We start from the raw sequence: 19,042 nt of genomic DNA on the forward strand, positions 1-19,042 counted from the left end.
CTTCTTCTTCTTGAGAATATGTGCAGTTTGCATGAAGGGTTAACCCTCCCGATGACTGCACCAGGTCAGATGTAAGATGCGTTGACGGTTAGGAGGAGAAGAAAGTCAAAAGCGGTAGATGTGACGGGCCGTAGAGGAGTGGCGACGAAAACAGAGGCGGAAAAAGAGGAAGACAAGCAAAACAGAGGCGGACGTCAGAGGGAGACACCCCGCACCGGGGGGCGGGGCGTCGTTGTCACGGCGGCAGCTGATCCACGCACGCCGTAGCAGTGTGCGCAAGACAGGAACTAATACTTCTCCGGAAACTTGCGTATAGGAAAGCGCAAGCAGTACGCTTCCCAAATTACCCTCAGGTCGGCGGGCAGCCGGCCATCAGGCTGTGCCCTCGGCTGAGACATCCTATCCGGCACCCTATAAACAAACACCTTCTCCGACGATACCCAGATAGTGGACGAGCACCACGTGGTGCTCGTCCACTGTGTACACTGTGTGTACACCACTCGTGGTGTACACACAGTGGTGTGTGTACACCACTGTGTACACCACTCGTGGTGTACGGGATCGGAAGGACCCGGGCGTCCCGATAAGGGCCCAACTCCGGACGCTCACAGGGCACGACCCCAGCAGACGGGACTAGGCAAGCCCCAGACCGGAGCAAGGAAGGAGGGGGAACAGCAGGGGATGCAGGCGCGGCACCGACCCCACCACAGGGCACAGGAGCCGAGGCCCCCTGGCGCACATCTTTCCGCAACATCACGACGAGGTCCCGAGCATCAGGGACAACCCTCCACTGTGGAGATCCAACAGCAGGTGATGCAGGAGGGGGGGGACACAGGTAGCAACTTCAGAGCCCCGCACAGCACCATCATCCTCGGCGGGGGGCGCCAGAGCACCATACTCCCCTACCTCCTCCCAAGGCACACCACGAAGGGGAGACACACTCCGAGCCCGCCGCGAACGCTTCGAGACAGGCCGCATCACACCACGTCCAGCAGGCCCCTCTGCAGGCACAGTCACCATCTTCACATCCACACAGGCCACACCCGCACCGTCCGAAGAGTCCACAGAGGCCACATCACTCACACTTGTAATGATCTGGGGCTCAGATCATTGGTTCTCCCTTCTTCCCTCTTTTCCCTCTCTTTCTCCCCTCCTTTCCTTCTCCCTCTCCCCTCCTTCCTTCTCCCCTCCCCTTGGCCGTCATTCGTCTCCTCTCCTCTTCCCCCCCCCCCCTGTCGCCCATTTGTCAGGGTCAAGAGGTTGACCTGAGGGTAGGGTGGTCGTGGATACCTTGGCTTCTCCCACTCAACTTCCCCCACTCAGATATTTCCCTCTCCACTCAGTGTGTCTTGGGAGTGTATTAGGAACAGGGCCGCAAGCCCGTATCCTCGGGGCTGAGGGCAGCCATCAACATCGTGGTCGTAGTGCGGGTATTTAAGGTATAGTAGCACGTTGAGTTTCGTGCCCTCAATAAATATCCATTGTGCCTCTAGGGAAATAGAATAGGTGATGTGTTCAAATTGTCTTAATTTACATGTTTCATAAAATAAATTGTATAGCTTGTCCAGTGGTATTCACTTAACTCCCCTTTGATATATTTTGCTACTTTGTCATTTTTAGGTGTTGTATTGGAAGCCCCCAGGTTCTCCTAACAATTAATCGATACTAAAGTTGCCCTTGGATTCAAATAAGTAACGTAAATTACACAAACTAATTTTCCAAAATTTATTTCTGAAATTCATATTACCCGGAGTCCCATGGTTACTGATTCCTTGCCTTCCTGGGGGATCGGTGATTGACACATTCAGGTATGGTTGGTCGGGAAGGTGGTGGCAGTGTAAATGTGTTTTGTTATTGTTTTTTTTAACTAATAACCCTTGTCCTTGGTGTATCTTCCTCATTTAATATTCCTCTTACATACGTGGCAGTCCAGTGAGGGGTCATGCTGGACCGTAACAGTGTTAAGCTGGGGTATTGAGTGAAGAAAGACGGAGAATATCAATAGAGAGCGTATAGTACGATTATGAGAGATCACAAGATAACAGGATTAATACTGGGGAACATTGGGTTATTACAATAGAGGCCGCGGTTATTACGACAGGGTAAGCGGTCGTTACAATGACATTGTAACGACCGCTTACCCTATCGTAATAACCGCGGCCTCTATTGTAATAACCCAATGTTCCCCAGTATTAATCCTGTTATCTTGTGATCTCTCATAATCGTACTATACGCTCTCTATTGATATTCTCCGTCTTTCTTCACTCAATACCCCAGCTTAACACTGTTACGGTCCAGCATGACCCCTCACTGGACTGCCACGTATGTAAGAGGAATATTAAATGAGGAAGATACACCAAGGACAAGGGTTATTAGTTAAAAAAAACAATAACAAAACACATTTACACTGCCACCACCTTCCCGACCAACCATACCTGAATGTGTCAATCACCGATCCCCCAGGAAGGCAAGGAATCAGTAACCATGGGACTCCGGGTAATATGAATTTCAGAAATAAATTTTGGAAAATTAGTTTGTGTAATTTACGTTACTTATTTGAATCCAAGGGCAACTTTAGTATCGATTAATTGTTAGGAGAACCTGGGGGCTTCCAATACAACACCTAAAAATGACAAAGTAGCAAAATATATCAAAGGGGAGTTAAGTGAATACCACTGGACAAGCTATACAATTTATTTTATGAAACATGTAAATTAAGACAATTTGAACACATCACCTATTCTATTTCCCTAGAGGCACAATGGATATTTATTGAGGGCACGAAACTCAACGTGCTACTATACCTTAAATACCCGCACTACGACCACGATGTTGATGGCTGCCCTCAGCCCCGAGGATACGGGCTTGCGGCCCTGTTCCTAATACACTCCCAAGACACACTGAGTAGAGAGGGAAATATCTGAGTGGGGGAAGTTGAGTGGGAGAAGCCAAGGTATCCACGACCACCCTACCCTCAGGTCAACCTCTTGACCCTGACAAATGGGCGACAGGGGGGGGGGGGAAGAGGAGAGGAGACGAATGACGGCCAAGGGGAGGGGAGAAGGAAGGAGGGGAGAGGGAGAAGGAAAGGAGGGGAGAAAGAGAGGGAAAAGAGGGAAGAAGGGAGAACCAATGATCTGAGCCCCAGATCATTACACACTGTCTACATCATCCACGGAAACAGTCTCAGAACACCGACGCGCACGCTTCTGCAAAGGGATGGAAAGAACAGAACTACAGTCAACACACACAGACACGGCAGGCACCTCACCATGCTGAAGCACCCCCTCCAAAACAGCAGAACCCGCATCCCCGGGAGCCGGTACCACATCCACAGGCGGGGGCGGGACATGGACCTCAACCGGGACACCCCTCACTACACGCAGTGCAGGCGACGCCCCGTCACCTTCACACACCGGCTCAACAACCCCAGGGGCCACAGCAGTCACCTGACGTATAGCACGGGCCGTAGAATTCGCCTCAACAGGCGGAGCAGCAGACAGGCGCCTCAGGCACAGCACCCACACCGTCCTCAGAACCGTCAGAACGCAACAGGGGCGTAAAATCCTCCGCACGAAGAACATGCACCCGACCAGTTGCTCCCACGTCGCACGCTGCAGACAGATGACCCTCGTGATTACACCGGTCACAGGTGTGCGGCTGACCCCGGTACTGGCAGCGGAGCGTGTAACCCAACAGACATCGACGACGGTACACTACACTTCAACGACATCGTCAGGGTGCAGGAGCCGTCAAGCATACCAACACAGTGCCCGGCAACGACCTTGTTCCAACGAATATTTAACACTGTCCCAAATCGGTCGAAACAGGAGGTTAATAAGTCGTCCTGAAATTCGAAGGGGGCACCATGCACCGCCACAGACGTCAAGGTGACACTAAGATTCACCACCTTAACGGAGCCAGCAGTATCAGGGAGAGGGTAAACACGCCCCTCGGAGAGGGTAAACTCGCCCCTCACACCGCTCGAGAAACGCCTGAAAGGCAGCCTGGAGGCGGAACTTGACCACAGCGCGGTGGCCCTGAAGCAGCTGGATGCCCACCAGGTCCGACAGCTGCACATGCAGCACGTCCACCAGGGCGACACCAACCAATGGATGGTCCACCGGCACCGTAAACGCGAGACCAGCCGACAACGTCATCTTCATTGGGGGGCGAGACGACCCCATTGCGAAGCAAACGTCACCCTGTCAGTGGCTGGGTGACGTCTCGGTGTGATTTAGTCAGACTAGCTCACAGTATCCCTGCACCATATTTTACTTTGCACCTTAACGTAACATAAATTTTATTGTTCATCTTTTTGTTTTGCACACTTTGTATTCGAGGCAAGCCTTCGTATTTTTTGTAATTTGTTTAACTTTTTTTTCTATCAAAGTGAAGTATTTCTAAATGTTTTATCCCTCTGCTTTATCCTACAGTTTACCTCAAAGTGAAAACAACTTAAGAGTTTACTTTTCTTTCTTTAATTTTATTTGCTTTATGTGACTGACATTACAGAGACTGCACAACCACCAACTTTTCCCTTCACAATATATATATATATATATATATATATATATATATATATATATGTATATATATATATATATATATATATATATATATATATATATATATATATATATATATATGCAAACAAGCCTGAATGGTCCCCAGGCATATGTGCAACTGAAAACTCCACACCACAGAAGTGATTCGAACCCATATTGCCAGGAGCACTATGCAACTTGTGTACAGGAGACCTTAACCACTCAACCAACAGTGACCATACAAAAGATGATGGTAGTCGTGGCTATTTGCCCATCATCCCGACGGCAGTTTGATGATAATCTTGGGCAGAGTTATTTTATCAAATCACCTCACTTTCTGGGGACACGTGAGCAACACAAATGCTCTGTTCAGCCACTACGCCGTCACAAACGGGTGAACTGCCTCAGACGTCGCATACGTCACTGCACAGACTTCACTTCTTCTTGCACAGTACCTGTCCTGGAGCACTTGTTGCTCAATAACCGTCGATTCCCTCTCTGGTTCAACACATGAACGAAGGAAGACCTCACAGAGTACTGGCAGACTTCGGGTGACGCGTAAAATCCACGGGAGCGGGAAACAACTGTCAAACTGACCGGACCAATCTTCGCACGTCCAACCTCCTTGACATGTCGTGTCAGACTGATGGCGCCAACGCGGCGCGCTGACCGGACCCCACTTCCTTCGTGACGTCACATTCGCCACGGGAGGTTTTCATTGGCTCCCTGTGCCACATTGCTGTCGGTGACCAATCCGGTGTCACTGACGTCACACAGTTTTGGCGGGGAAACAGGAGAGCCAGCGCGATCTTGGCTTCCTAAAGGGCCTAAACCACAGGCCAGAATACTATTGTTTTATAAATTTCTCGGCACTCCGAGAACACTCCACTCTCCCACATATACCAAACTGATGCCTGCGACGTAGAGAACGCTTGGGTAAAGTGGACATGACTCTTACTGCAGGCGTGGGAGAAATATAAGGGGGGGGGGGGAACACCGTCACATACCCCTCCCCTTAAAATAAGAGTCATGTCTGGTTAGTGTATACGGGACAGGGCATCTGCAACCACGTTGTCCTTCCCCTTGATGTGCTTAATGTCCAGCCGGTACTCTTGCAGTAACAACGCCCACTTCGTCAGACGTTGGTTGGAGTTCTTCATTTTGTACAAAAAGGTGAGAGGGTTGTGATCTGTGAACACCAGAACAGGTCTCGCCCCTCCTCCCACGTACACATCAAAGTGCTTCAGGGCCATAACTAGCGCCAATGCCTCCTTCTCAACGGTACTATAGGCCCGCTGGTATTTCACAAACTTCTTCGAGTAGAACGCTACTGGCCTATGTACCTCACTCCTCTCTTGAGCCAACATGGCCCCTATCCCAACGTCGCTGGCGTCTACGTACAGGATGAATCCGGCTGAGAAATCTGGGGATATTAATACCGGGGCCTCCGTCAACAATTTCTTGGTCTTCTCAAAAGACTCTTGGCAGGCCTCTCCCCATCTCCATCGTACATTCTTGGAGAGTAGCTCGGTCAGGGGATGCGCTACCGTGGAAAAATTCCTGCAGAACCCACGATAGTACCCTATCATCCCGAGATACCTTAGCAACTCTTTACGCATTCTGGGCACGGGGTATTCCTTAATGGCTGATACTTTGTGATCTACAGGGGTGACTTCACCTTGGCCGATGACGAAACCAAGGTACTCTAAGTGGGCCTTCCCAAACTCGCTCTTGGCCAAATTTACAGTCAAGTTAGCCTCCTCTAGCCTTCTAAACAATTCCTTGAGTCTCACCAGGTGCGTCTTCCAATCGTCGGCGTACAAGACGATGTCATCGATGTATACTGTGCAGCCTGCGGCACCCCTCAACAACTCATTCATCATGCGCTGGAAACAGCTACCGCTGTTTTTCATTCCAAAGGGTAACACCTTGTATTGGTACAGCCCGTCAGGAGTTGCGAAAGCTGATATTTTCCTGGCCTCAGGAGTCAAAGAGATCTGGTAGTACCCCTTGAGCAGATCGACTTTGGATACGTACCTTGCACTGCCCACCTGGTCAATGTAATCGCTCACTCTGGGCATAGGGTGAGAATCTGCCACTGTGATGGAGTTCACCCTCCTGTAATCTGTACAAAAGCGGAAGGTACCGTCGCTTTTCCTCACCAACAAGCATGGGGAACTCCACTCACTTTTACTGGGCTCCGCAAGGTCGTTCTCAAGGAGATACCCCACCTCCTTTCTCATCAGCTCTCGCTTCTCCGAGCTCACCCTATATGCGCTCTGCTTGACGGGCCTGGCGTCCCTCACCTCTACTTCGTGCGTTACACTCTTGTGTCGTCGGGGCACGTCGGTAAAGAGGGAGGCATTCTCCCTCAGTAGGTTCGTCAGGTCCGCGCTCTGTTGCCCTTCCAGATGTAGTAGCTTGTCCTCGATCTTCGCCAGACTCTCAGTGTTTGTGAGACGGGTGCCGTCCGCCCTGGACCACTTTCCTTCCTCCTCCGGAAGTTCCTGGTCCACCTGCACGCACAGAACCGTCTTTTGCTGGGGGTCTCGGGTCACCGTTCCGTCCTGCTTGGCGGCTCCTCCTTCCACAGGGAAGAAAGGCTTCAGGCGGTCTACGTGACACACCTGTTTCTTGCGGGGTCTATCCGGCTTCCCGATTTCATACGACACAGGACCCAACCGCCGTAGCACCTGGTATGGTCCCTCAAACCGCGACTCGGTCACCCTACCTTTACCCGGCAGCAAAACCATCACCTGGGACCCGACCTGGAACTCCCTCGGCGTAGCTCTCTTGTCGTACCACTCCGACATCTTACGCTGCGCCTCCTTCAGATGTTTCCCAGCTAGTTCCTTTGCTAGAGTGAGACGCTCTTTGAACTTTTGGACATATTCATTGACCGTTCCCACGGTCACTCCCGGTGTCCATTGTTCCATCAACATGGACAGAGGACTTCGCACCTCATGTCCATACACCAGCTGGAAAGGTGAGAAACCTAACGATTCTACCACCGCGTTACGTATGGCAAATAACGCGGGGTATACTGCCTCATCCCACTCAGCCCCCTGTTCTGCGCAGAACACTCTCAGAACGGTCTTCAAGGTGGAGTGGAATCTTTCGATCGCCCCTTGCGACTGCGGTCGGTAGGGCGACGACCGAATCTGAGTCACTCCCCAACCTGTCACCGTCTGTCGGAACCACTTAGACTGGAATATACTTCCGCAGTCTGTCTGAATTTCTCTGGGCATCCTCACCCAAGAGAAAAATCGTTGTAGTTGCCCGGCTACTCCTTTCGACGTCAAACGTCGCATCGGGACGGCTTCTGGAAATCTGGTGGACGCACACATGATCGTCAGCAGGTATGTATTCCCTCGTCTCGTCCGCGGCAACGGACCCACCCCGTCGACCAACAGACGCTCGAATGCAGGCCCAAACGCCGGAACAGGGATCAATGGGGCCTTCGGTATCGCGGATTGGCTCTTCCCTGCCCTCTGGCACGGTAAGCACGTCTTACAATAACGCCTCACCTCGGCGTCCATACCTGGCCAGTAGAAATGATCCCTGATCCTTCGCAGCGTCTTGGTCACCCCCAGGTGACCTGCAGAGTCCACAGAGTGCGATAGGTCCAACACTGCCACTCTGCACTGGGCCGGCAACACTACCTGGTGCCTCGTACTTAGAGACTCTTCTCCGGCCTCCATCCTCACAGGCCTCCACTGTCTCATCAGCATGCCGTCCTGTATGTAAAAATGAGTAGCCTTCTACTGAGTAGTAGGATGAGTAGTAGGAGGACCAACACGTCCTCCTCTGGCCTCACGAATCAATTCGGGGAACTCCATCTGCTGCAACTCCCCAAGACGAGTGCGGTCTACCCCTAGAGAACTGGTGAGGGTCACCTGCAACTCACCATTCGGGCTGCCTTCGCCCTCCGCTCGTTCTCTGGGTCCCATGAAGAGGTGATCGATTCCCAGGCTGTCGGACGTCTCCTCAGCCCCATCAGATCTACAACCTCCTTGTTCTTCGCGCTGTCTCGGCATCACAGCACAAACTGGGAACGCCACCGGGGCGATTCCCTTCTCGTCCCCACAGGCGTCTAACACTCCGCCCGTCTCCTTATATTGCTCTAGGCACTCCTCGCCTTTCACGAGATTCGGGAAGACATATCCTCCACATGCGTCATTTCCCAAGATGACCTGTGCCTCCATCTTGGGCATTGATGCACAGTCTCCCACCACAAGGGTCTGGCAGCCATAATCAGAATTCAGAGTCACCTGGTGTAGGGGCATCCTCACTGGGCCTCCCACAGTGGTCACACTTGCCACCCCCACACTGGTACTCTCGTAACCCTCGGGGAACAGGGTTTTACTCACCAGGGTAAAATCGGCCCCAGTGTCTCTTAATATCTTCACCGGGATGGGGTCTGCGTCCCCCATCCTTACAGTTCCCTGACACACACATGGGTGAACTCTCTTCTCCCCACTCAGTACGGGTTCATCCCGCACCCTCTCGGCCATCTGGTCCTCGAACCTCACTAAAGCAACGTTCCCCCGCTGCTTAGGGCGTCTGCATTCCCGCGCGACATGTCCGAATATTCCGCACTTGTAGCAGCGGACCCTCGTCGGAGACCATCCGCCACCGCTCGCCTCAGCACTGCCTCCAGAGGCCGTCGCTCCGCGTGTCTTTCTCGCACCATTCGTCGACTCCTTTGTCGCAGCAACAGCTCCTGAGCTCTCAGCTTGGTACTTCTTTGTCGGCTCCACAGCACCCTTCGATCCTCTGTTGTCCCAACTCGAGAGGTGGGACTTGGGGGAACTTGCTCCTGTCCTCCATCTATCCATCCTTCTATAATTTCTACTGTTTCCGGAGTATACGGGTGGTCGGTGCTGTCCCTCTCGGCGTGGGCGTAAGGCTTCTTCCAGCATGTCGGCTCTGTCGGCTGCGGCCCTCAGGTCCTTTATGTCCGCCTCCTTTACTCTCACCCTGATCTCAGGAGAGAGCACGGACATAAACTTTTTCATGACCATTAGCCCCTTGACCTCTTCAACCGTCCTTGCTCCTTCAGAGTCCAGCCACTTAAGGAACTTTCTCTCCATGTCCCTCGCCGTCTCCGCATAAGATTTTCCTGGCGAACGGGTACATTCCCTAAACCTCTTCCTGTAACATTCCGGCGTGAGCTTGAAAGAATGGAGCACAGCTCTTTTTACCGCATCGTAGTTGGTGCATTCTTGGAAGTCGAGCATATTGTATGCTTCACGAGCTTCACCGGTGAGCCTACCTTGAACTAGCTCCGCCCACTCCGCCCTCGGCCACCTCTTCAAAGCAGCAACCCTCTCGAAGTGGTCGAAGAAACCTTCAGGTTCATTTGGTACAAAGACCGGCAGATCTCGCTCCCTCACTCGGCGGTCTTCCTGCTGTGGCGGAGCAGGGGGAGCTATCCCTAGTTCAGCTCGCCTCAGCTCCACATCCTTGTTAGCTTCTATCTCCTGCTGTCTCATTCTAGCTTCTAGCTCGTCTTTGCGCTGCCGTGCTTCTCGCTCTTGTTCTTCCCTGCGCAGCTGTGCTTCTCGCTCCTCACGCTTCATCTGTGCTTCTCGCTCTTCACGCTTCAACTGTGCTTCTCGCTCCTCACACTTCAGCTGTGTTTCTGCTTCTCGCTCTTCTTTGCGCTGCTGTGCCTCTCGCTCCTCACGCTTCAGCTGTGCTTCTCGCTCCTCACGCTTCAGCTGTGCTTCTTCTCTCCTCAGCTGTGCTTCTCGCTCTTCTCTGCGCTGCTGTGCTTCTAGCTGCAGCTTCATTATCTCCAGCTTAACGCTGTGCCTGCTGCCGCTGGATCCCCTGCTGCTCCCACCAATGCTCAGGTGTTCTCCCACACTGGAAGGTGTTTGCGGCCGTTCCTCCCCCAAAGCTTCGTCTCGTGCCCTGAGCTGTGCCATGATCTCCAGTCTTCTTTCTCCCACTCTGGCAGACCTCAGCTTTATCCCAAAATGGTCTGCTATTGCCTGTAACTGTGCCTTGGTGCACTCCTCCAGCACCTGCTCATCTCTAGTGTCAATGAACCTTGTTACTTTATCATCCTACATCTTGTGCTATGAGTGATAACCTGTACCTGATACCTAATACCACTGCCAACTACCACAACTGCAACCTTTATTTCGATCGTTATCCTGGCAAGGTCGCCAATGTCGGGGTTTGTTCCTCGGTGAGCAACCGTATCAGTACTTAATCCTGGCAAGGTCGCCAATGTTAGGGTTGTTCACTCTCTCTCGTGGTGAGCAACAGTTATACCCAAGGTCACTCACCGTAGCCCTGCGGGTCTTCACTCTATCCTCGCGGCGCCACTGTACGCCAGGAGAGTATCCCAGTCAATCCCAACCGGCCTCTGATCGAGAAGGAGTGGGAACACAACTCGTTCACTTAACTGTTATGTGCCCGCCCCAACAATAGGGCTCTACTATTAACCACAAGGTCGCCAACTGGTGTTTTCGGTGTCCAGTAACACGTCAGTGGATTTGTTGAATTGTGGTAACCGTGGCAAGGACACACTCAATAGATCAGGATATCAGGCAGGTATTTACTTCTATCACTCTCTGCTTCTAGGTATTATATAGCCACAAGAAATATGGAGGGGATGATATAAACACAAATGTATTTTGTATTTTACTTAAAATTCATTCAAAGACATCACAAGGTCATATCAATAAACAATCAGCTGATTCAGGCGGGAGTCGTTCGTTCCCACGTATAATATGAACTCACTAAACTGGCAACACTCCCCCTCTCGTCAATGTCATAATCAGCTGGGCAACTTCCCACGCGCGAATGTTTATTGCTTGTTTCTCTGGCGTCACGCGCTCTGTTTCTTTAAGTTCTCAAAGATCACTAGAAGTTCGAACACTCGATATTTGCGACAATAGCACGTATTACTTCGCTACACTGATCTTGGGCTCAAACAAACATTTCTATATTAAATGTGACAATAATTCACTGTCATGGTATTACACACTGCCCTTCGTTTAATGATAACTTACGAAGTATTTAACACTGGAGTTCTCAGTATTTCCTTTCGTGGGCACTAACACAATTAATCACTGCACACATGAATGATTATTCAATGCACGAGCATAGACATATATAATATATATAAATGAATCAGACATCAATAATTGTAATAACATAGTTACTGGGCACATAGCCTAACTCTCAACACTGGCATAATTATATATATTTTATCTCATTATATGATCACACTAAAGTCTCATGAAAGACATTCTCAACACAGTAAATCCATCAATTACTCTGGGCGCCTGTATACACCCATAATAAACATAAATATCGTGAGTACTCTTGATAGTACCACTCTGCACACTGGTGCCTTACTGTGACATAGGTGAGCCTTGCTCACGACATACAAAATCCTCAGGCTAAATAATATAGCTGACTAAAGGGGAATTGGGAGGGAAACTAGAATGACCTACTTCCACCTATCCTCCGATGAGAGTTGAGTTGTAGCTCCTGGTCCTGGCTCCTGCCTTGTGTCGGGAACGCCCCCACACACACACTGTCGTGTCCTCCAGGAACTCAATCAAAGTCCCACCATAAGCGCGTCGTCTCCGTGCCTTCTCCCAGCAGGTCCGTGCTCCTCCTCGTCTTCTTGTAGGGTTGGAGTCGGTTTCCCAGCCGTCGACTTCTCCCAGCTACGGCTGCCCGCCTACTTCTCGGCTGCAGTCGTTCGTATTCCCGAGTAGTTTCTTTCTTCCTCTGCTTCCCAGTGGCTCTGTTCAGCCACTACGCCGTCACAAACGGGTGAACTGCCTCAGACGTCGCATACGTCACTGCACAGACTTCACTTCTTCTTGCACAGTACCTGTCCTGGAGCACCTGTTGCTCAATAACCGTCGATTCCCTCTCTGGTTCAACACATGAACGAAGGAAGACCTCACAGAGTACTGGCAGACTTCGGGTGACGCGTAAAATCCACGGGAGCGGGAAACAACTGTAAAACTGACAGGACCAATCTTCGCACGTCCAACCTCCTTGACGTGTCGTGTCAGACTGATGGCGCCAACGCGGCGCGCTAACAGGAACCCCCTTCCTTCGTGACGTCACATTCGCCACGGGAGGTTTTTCATTGGCTCCCTGTGCCACATTGCTGTCGGTGACCAATCCGGTGTCACTGACGTCACACAGTTTTGGCGGGGAAACAGGAGAGCCAGCGCCATCTTGGCTTCCTAAAGGGCCTAAACCACAGGCCAGAATACTATTGTTTTATAAATTTCTCGGCACTCCGAGAACACTCCACTCTCCCACATATACCAAACTGATGCCTGCGACGTAGAGAACGCTTGGGTAAAGTGGACATGACTCTTACTGCAGGCGTGGCAGAAATATAAGGGGGGGAACACCGTCACAATATATATATATATATATATAATATATATATATATATATATATATATATAATATATATATATATATATATATATATATATATATGTCGTACCTAGTAGCCAGAACGCACTTCTCAGCCTACTATTCAAGTAGTAGGCCGATTTGCCTAATAAGCCAAGTTTTCCTGAATTAATATATTTTCTCTAATTTTTTTCTTATGGAATGATACAGCTACCCATTTCATTATATATGAGGTCAATTTTTTTTTATTGGAGTTAAAATTAACGTAGATATAAGACCGAACCTAACCAACCCTACCTAACCTAACCTAACCTATCTTTATAGGCTAGGTTAGATTAGGTAGCAGAAAAAGTTAGGTTAGGTTAGGTAGTCGACACACAATTAATTCATGAAAACTTGGCTTATTAGGCAAATCGGGCCTTGCATAGTAGGCTGAGAAGTGCGTTCTGGCTACTAGGTACGAACGACATATATATATATATATATATATATATATATATATATATATATATATATATATATATATATATATATATATGTATATAAGGCACAACTCTCCTAAACACGAGAGTGAAGTATACAACTTTAGAACACTTTCCCACCAGGAGACTCGAACCCTAGCCAGCACAGAAGCCTTCCATCAACCGGCATAACAGGTACGCCTTAACCCGCTCCACCACCTGCTCAGACCCTTAAAAGAGATGGTAATTTCAGAGTATTTATATACACCAAAGATCATCACCTCCCAAGAGCACTAGAGCAAGTGAGGGGTAATTTATACGTTTATTTCATCAAGTCCCTGTTAATATGGGAGAACACTGTGTCTATGAACTTAAGGCACAACTCTCCTAAGCACGAGAGTGAAGTATACAACTTTAGAACACTTTCCCACCAGGAGACTCGAACCCTAGCCAGCACAGAAACCTTCCAGCAACCGGCATAACAGGTACGCCTTAACCCGCTCCACCACCTGCTCAGACCGTGCGTGAGCAGGTGGTGGTAATTAAAAGCTTACCTAACTCTCCTAAACACGAGAGTGAAGTATACAACTTTAGAACACTTTCCCACCAGGAGACTCGAACCCTAGCCAGCACAGAAGCCTTCCAGCAACCGGCATAACAGGTACGCCTTAACCCGCTCCACCACCTGCTCAGACCCTTAAAAGAGATGGTAATTTCGGAGTATTTATATACACCAAAGATCATCACCTCCCAAGAGCACTAGAGCAAGTGAGGGGTAATTTATAGCAGGTGGTGGAGCGGGTTAAGGCGTACCTGTTATGCCGGTTGCTGGAAGGCTTCTGTGCTGGCTAGGGTTCGAGTCTCCTGGTGGGAAAGTGTTCTAAAGTTGTATACTTCACTCTCGTGTTTAGGAGAGTTGTGCCTTAAGTTCATAGACACAGTGTTCTCCCATATTAACAGGGACTTGATGAAATAAACGTATAAATTACCCCTCACTTGCTCTAGTGCTCTTGGGAGGTGATGATCTTTGGTGTATATAAATACTCCGAAATTACCATCTCTTTTAAGGGTCTGAGCAGGTGGTGAAGCGGGTTAAGGCGTACCTGCTATGCCGGTTGCTGGAAGGCTTCTGTGCTGGCTAGGGTTCGAGTCTCCTGGTGGGAAAGTGTTCTAAAGTTGTATACTTCACTCTCGTGTTTAGGAGAGTTGTGCCTTAAGTTCATAGACACAGTGTTCTCCCATATTAACAGGGACTTGATGAAATAAACGTATAAATTACCCCTCACTTGCTCTAGTGCTCTAGGGAGGTGATGATCTTTGGTGTATATAAATACTCCGAAATTACCATCTCTTTTAAGGGTCTGAGCAGGTGGTGGAGCGGGTTAAGGCGTACCTGTTATGCCGGTTGCTGGAAGGCTTCTGTGCTGGCTAGGGTTCGAGTCTCCTGGTGGGAAAGTGTTCTAAAGTTATATATATATATATATATTATATATATATATATATATATATATATATATATATATATATATATATATATATATATATATATATATATATATATATATATATATATATTCAAGAACACCACTTGTTCTTGAAAGTGTACCTTATGCGACATGGGGGAATTTGAGCCCAGCACCATAAAGAAGCATTTATTCAGTTCAAATATTAACAAATAACATGTGCCAATCACTATGTTTCCCTGTTGTTCTCCCGGGTACACAGTGTGTGTAAACAAATAAATTAAAATAAATGGAAAGGCCCTTAGCATATTTTTATATAATTTAACTATAATTAAAGTTTCAATCATGATTAGTCATACATATTCGCAATAAAAATAGAAATGTGTATGCTGTGTAATTCACTGTAATACTACTAAGAGGTTTCTGTTTTTTCCATTAAAGGTAAACAAACACTACACAGAGCTAATAAAAACAAAACGCGGAAAAGAAAATAGGTTTTTCTTGCCTCTTAGGACTTCATGTCCAGGTATTAAGGCTATTAAAATTAACAGTACAGATCTGGGCGATGTATTATATACTGTATTGTAAAACTGTATACAACAAAAAGCTGTCAACATGAAGAAATTTTTCAGTCCCTATAAACAAGTTTAATATGAACTGGCTTAGGCCTTAAAAATCACCTCAACAAATACATTTTAATTATGAAAATTAAAATGATAAACAGCGGTAAGTAATAAAATCTAGATCTTTGTCGAGAATGATAATTGTAAAACTAGGAAGGAAGGAAGGAAGGAAGGAAGGAAGGAAGGAAGGAAGGAAGGAAGGAAGGAAGGAAACTAGCAGGAGAAAGCGTCAAGCCATTATGACTATATAGCACTGGGAAGGGGTCAGGATAAGGATCTGGGATGGGACGTGGGGGAAGGAATGATGTCCAACCACTTGCACGGTCAGGGATTGAACGCCGACCTTCATGAAGCGAGACCGACGCTCTACCGTCCAGTCCAAGTGGTTGGTAACTGAAGCATATTCCAGCCCTTTTGAAGGCTAATATTTTATTAACGTTTGCGCTGATTTAAGATTTAAATTCTTCGAATATTAACGAATCAGTGAACATGTATGAAACAGAGGATTATGTCACCTAATTAGGCTACTTTTTGTTCGTTCGCCTACACGTGTAGAAACATTTTAATTTATCACGGCCTTCCAGACAATTAAAAATTTTAATGAGTGGTATATGATTAATCATTAGAGTACGGCAACGATCCTGTAGTTTACGAAATATTGTGAAAATTTGGGTCCCATGAATAAAACAGATTATACCTTTTTGCGTATACTAGGAAATGTACAAGAATATTCGCATATTTTATCACATATTTATCGTCATCATTTTCAAATTTACTTAAATGTCTACTACCGATTTTAGGAAGTAAAATTTCAGTGGGTTTTTAATCTGATGTGCATTGGAGTTACAAGATTTAGTTGTCAAATTTAATCTGCATAGCCTGGTGTGATGCATTAATGAAATTAATTCTCAAAATTGAAATACTTATAAGAAAAATATTTAACCAAAGGAATACTCGTATCTTGACAAAAAGTACTAATTAAAAGCTAGTTACGTTACGTTTTATTTTTGCAAGGTGAGGGATATTGTATATTATTTAATAAAGAAAAAAAAAATAAACTTTCAGTTGCCAGAATTAGTCTGTTAAATGGATTTGCAATAACGAAACAAATTTTACAAATGTCTTGTGTACATCGTCAGTTTTCAACTTGTTTATAACATTAATAAGTTTATAGCTCAAAACTACAATCTACCAACAACGAAAAAGTTACACTGAAGCAAGTCGTCATTGCAGTATAATGGTATAAATGTACGACTATCGTCGGTTTTATGATAAGTCAGTATTTTAGAGATATTCATTATATACCGTCTGATTTAACTAAAAACATCCCAAAAGACCATTTGTCATGATAACTGTGTTGAGCTTTCTTTACGCTGACAGCTAGCTGGAAATTTGACAATAGCAGCTTCGTCCACAATGGTTACGTATAGCACAAACCTTTATCCCCAAACAAAAGGAGTGGATGCTACTTTATATAAAAACTATTTATGATTCAGATCTGTTAATAGTCCCAATTTTCTTTGAACCCTCGCTTTTCAACTTCCTCCCAAACCTCCTTTTGAAGGATCTTTTAAAGCCTATATACATGCAGCTAGTACATTCCAGCCCATCCTCCTGTTTTGGTAGTACTTATAGTAACGATGAGGACCATAGTATATATACCGACATACAACGAAATTAGAAAGTATAAATCTAGCAGTCAACTTGATCACCATTCACCTGTAGACTATGCCGACATGCTGCTTCAACAATATGCAAGCACTGCTAGTATAAGCAGCCTGCCCTTAGATGTACAACACTATCTGACTAGTACCAAAATAAATCGTAACTGCAATACTGAATTTGCCTGTAGTAAGATAGGGCCTGATGATAACTATGGCATAACCCCCTATGAAATTAAAAATACACTCAAGAAAGGTAAGGCTACCTCTCGGAGAGGATGGCATCACATGCAATACCATGAGAGTATTTGCTGAGCTGCCAAATAGCCCTTTGCTAGAATTGTTTACTCAAAGCCTAAGGCAGGGTAGGGTGTCTTACCCCACCGCCGGACAGAGGGACTCATAATACCCATACCCAAGCCTAAATCACAAAAAAATAGACCTATTTCTCTGACGTCGTGCATGTGTAAAGTTCTTGAGAGGATTATCCTCGACAGTCTAATGGTTCAAATCAAGCCCCACCTTGCCCCTAACCTGTATGGTTTCCTTCCTGGTAGAAACACACAAACTTGCTTTGCTGAATATTTTATCAGAGAGACCAAACTCTCAGGCGGCATTTATTGATCTCCAAACTGTTGTTGATACAACAAACAGAGAAATAATATTAGAACAACTAGCCCCTTTTGGAGTTAAGGGAAGACTGCTGACATGGCTCAGGGGTTACCTGAGTAACAGAACCGCCTCAGTCCTTTTCAAGGGGGTCAAAAGTAAACTTTGTGCACCCTTTGAGTTGCGTACACCCCAGGGTGGAGAGCTAAGTCCTACACTGTTCAATATTCTGATGCACAAATTAACAATTGATATTCCCACACTACCTGACGAAGCCGTCATTTGTTATGCCAATGACACATGCATTGTTGCAAATACACAAACTAGACTGCAAGCTCTACTTGATTCACTCGCTGCTAAAAGCATTGAATATGGTCTTGTTATCTCCATAACTAAATCCAGAGTTCTCCATCCCCAAGAGGAAATTCGTGCTCCTATAACTTTCAAGGTCAAAAACCATAACATTGAAACGTGTAGGCAGCACAAATACCTTGGTACCTTGGAGTTGGTATTAACAGTGACATTGTAAACGATCTACACAGTAGGTTAAAAGAAAGACTAAAACCACTGAAAACACTTACTGGTAAGAATATTGGTCTCGATATTAAATATGCTAGACTATTCTATATGATGTTTGTTAGATCTCTCGTTGATTATAATGCTTTGCACTTAATTAATTTCCCCTCCTCTGTGTTGGACAAACTTGAAGAAGTACAGAATGAAGTCATGAGGATAATTCTTGGTGCCCCAAGATGCACAAGAATCATCAACATGCGGGAAGAACTGAAGCTTCCAACCATACTAGAGAGAATCATGCAAGTCAACACCACCTTTTGCCTTAAAGTCATGAGAGACCCCTACATCTCCTGCATTGTTCAGAGACAAATTATTTAGTGCTGTTAACACCCTATTGACTGGTGCCAACATACCAACTCACTCCTTTTATGATAAATGGCTGAGAAAAAATGCCTACAATCTCATCAAACTCAACATTCCTTTTAAGTGCAATCTACCTGTCTCTGATATTCTTCTTTATCTCTATCCCCACCATTCAAGTATCATACACACCTGTCTCCAAGAAAGATAATGAGAATCTTGCGCTTCTCAAAGTTGTCATACTCGAAACAAATGCCTCCTCCATCGAGAATTTAAGATCTCACAAGCACTATGTCAACACCGACGGCTCAGTCCAATCTTCAACTGGACGGACTGCAGCAGCATGTAGGTTTTATAGAAATAATATTTGCACAAAGACTGTCAGTGTCAGGT

General features: G+C 46.9%; 1 protein-coding gene across 1 annotated transcript in view; it reads right to left on the reverse strand.

Annotated features, from left to right (window-relative positions):
- Positions 1–19,042, reverse strand: part of LOC138371600 (uncharacterized) — a 47,536-nt gene that overhangs the window by 11,876 nt on the left and 16,618 nt on the right. Inside the window, exons 4-5 of the mRNA XM_069336513.1 lie at positions 9,898–10,243; positions 9,527–9,669 (exon numbers count right to left, since the gene is read on the reverse strand). Coding sequence (XP_069192614.1) covers positions 9,527–9,669; positions 9,898–10,243 — 489 coding nt within the window. The remainder of the gene's footprint in view (positions 1–9,526; positions 9,670–9,897; positions 10,244–19,042) is intronic.

The sequence above is a fragment of the Procambarus clarkii genome, chromosome 4 (assembly GCF_040958095.1).
Source record: "Procambarus clarkii isolate CNS0578487 chromosome 4, FALCON_Pclarkii_2.0, whole genome shotgun sequence".
Classification (NCBI taxonomy): Eukaryota; Metazoa; Arthropoda; class Malacostraca; order Decapoda; family Cambaridae; genus Procambarus; species Procambarus clarkii.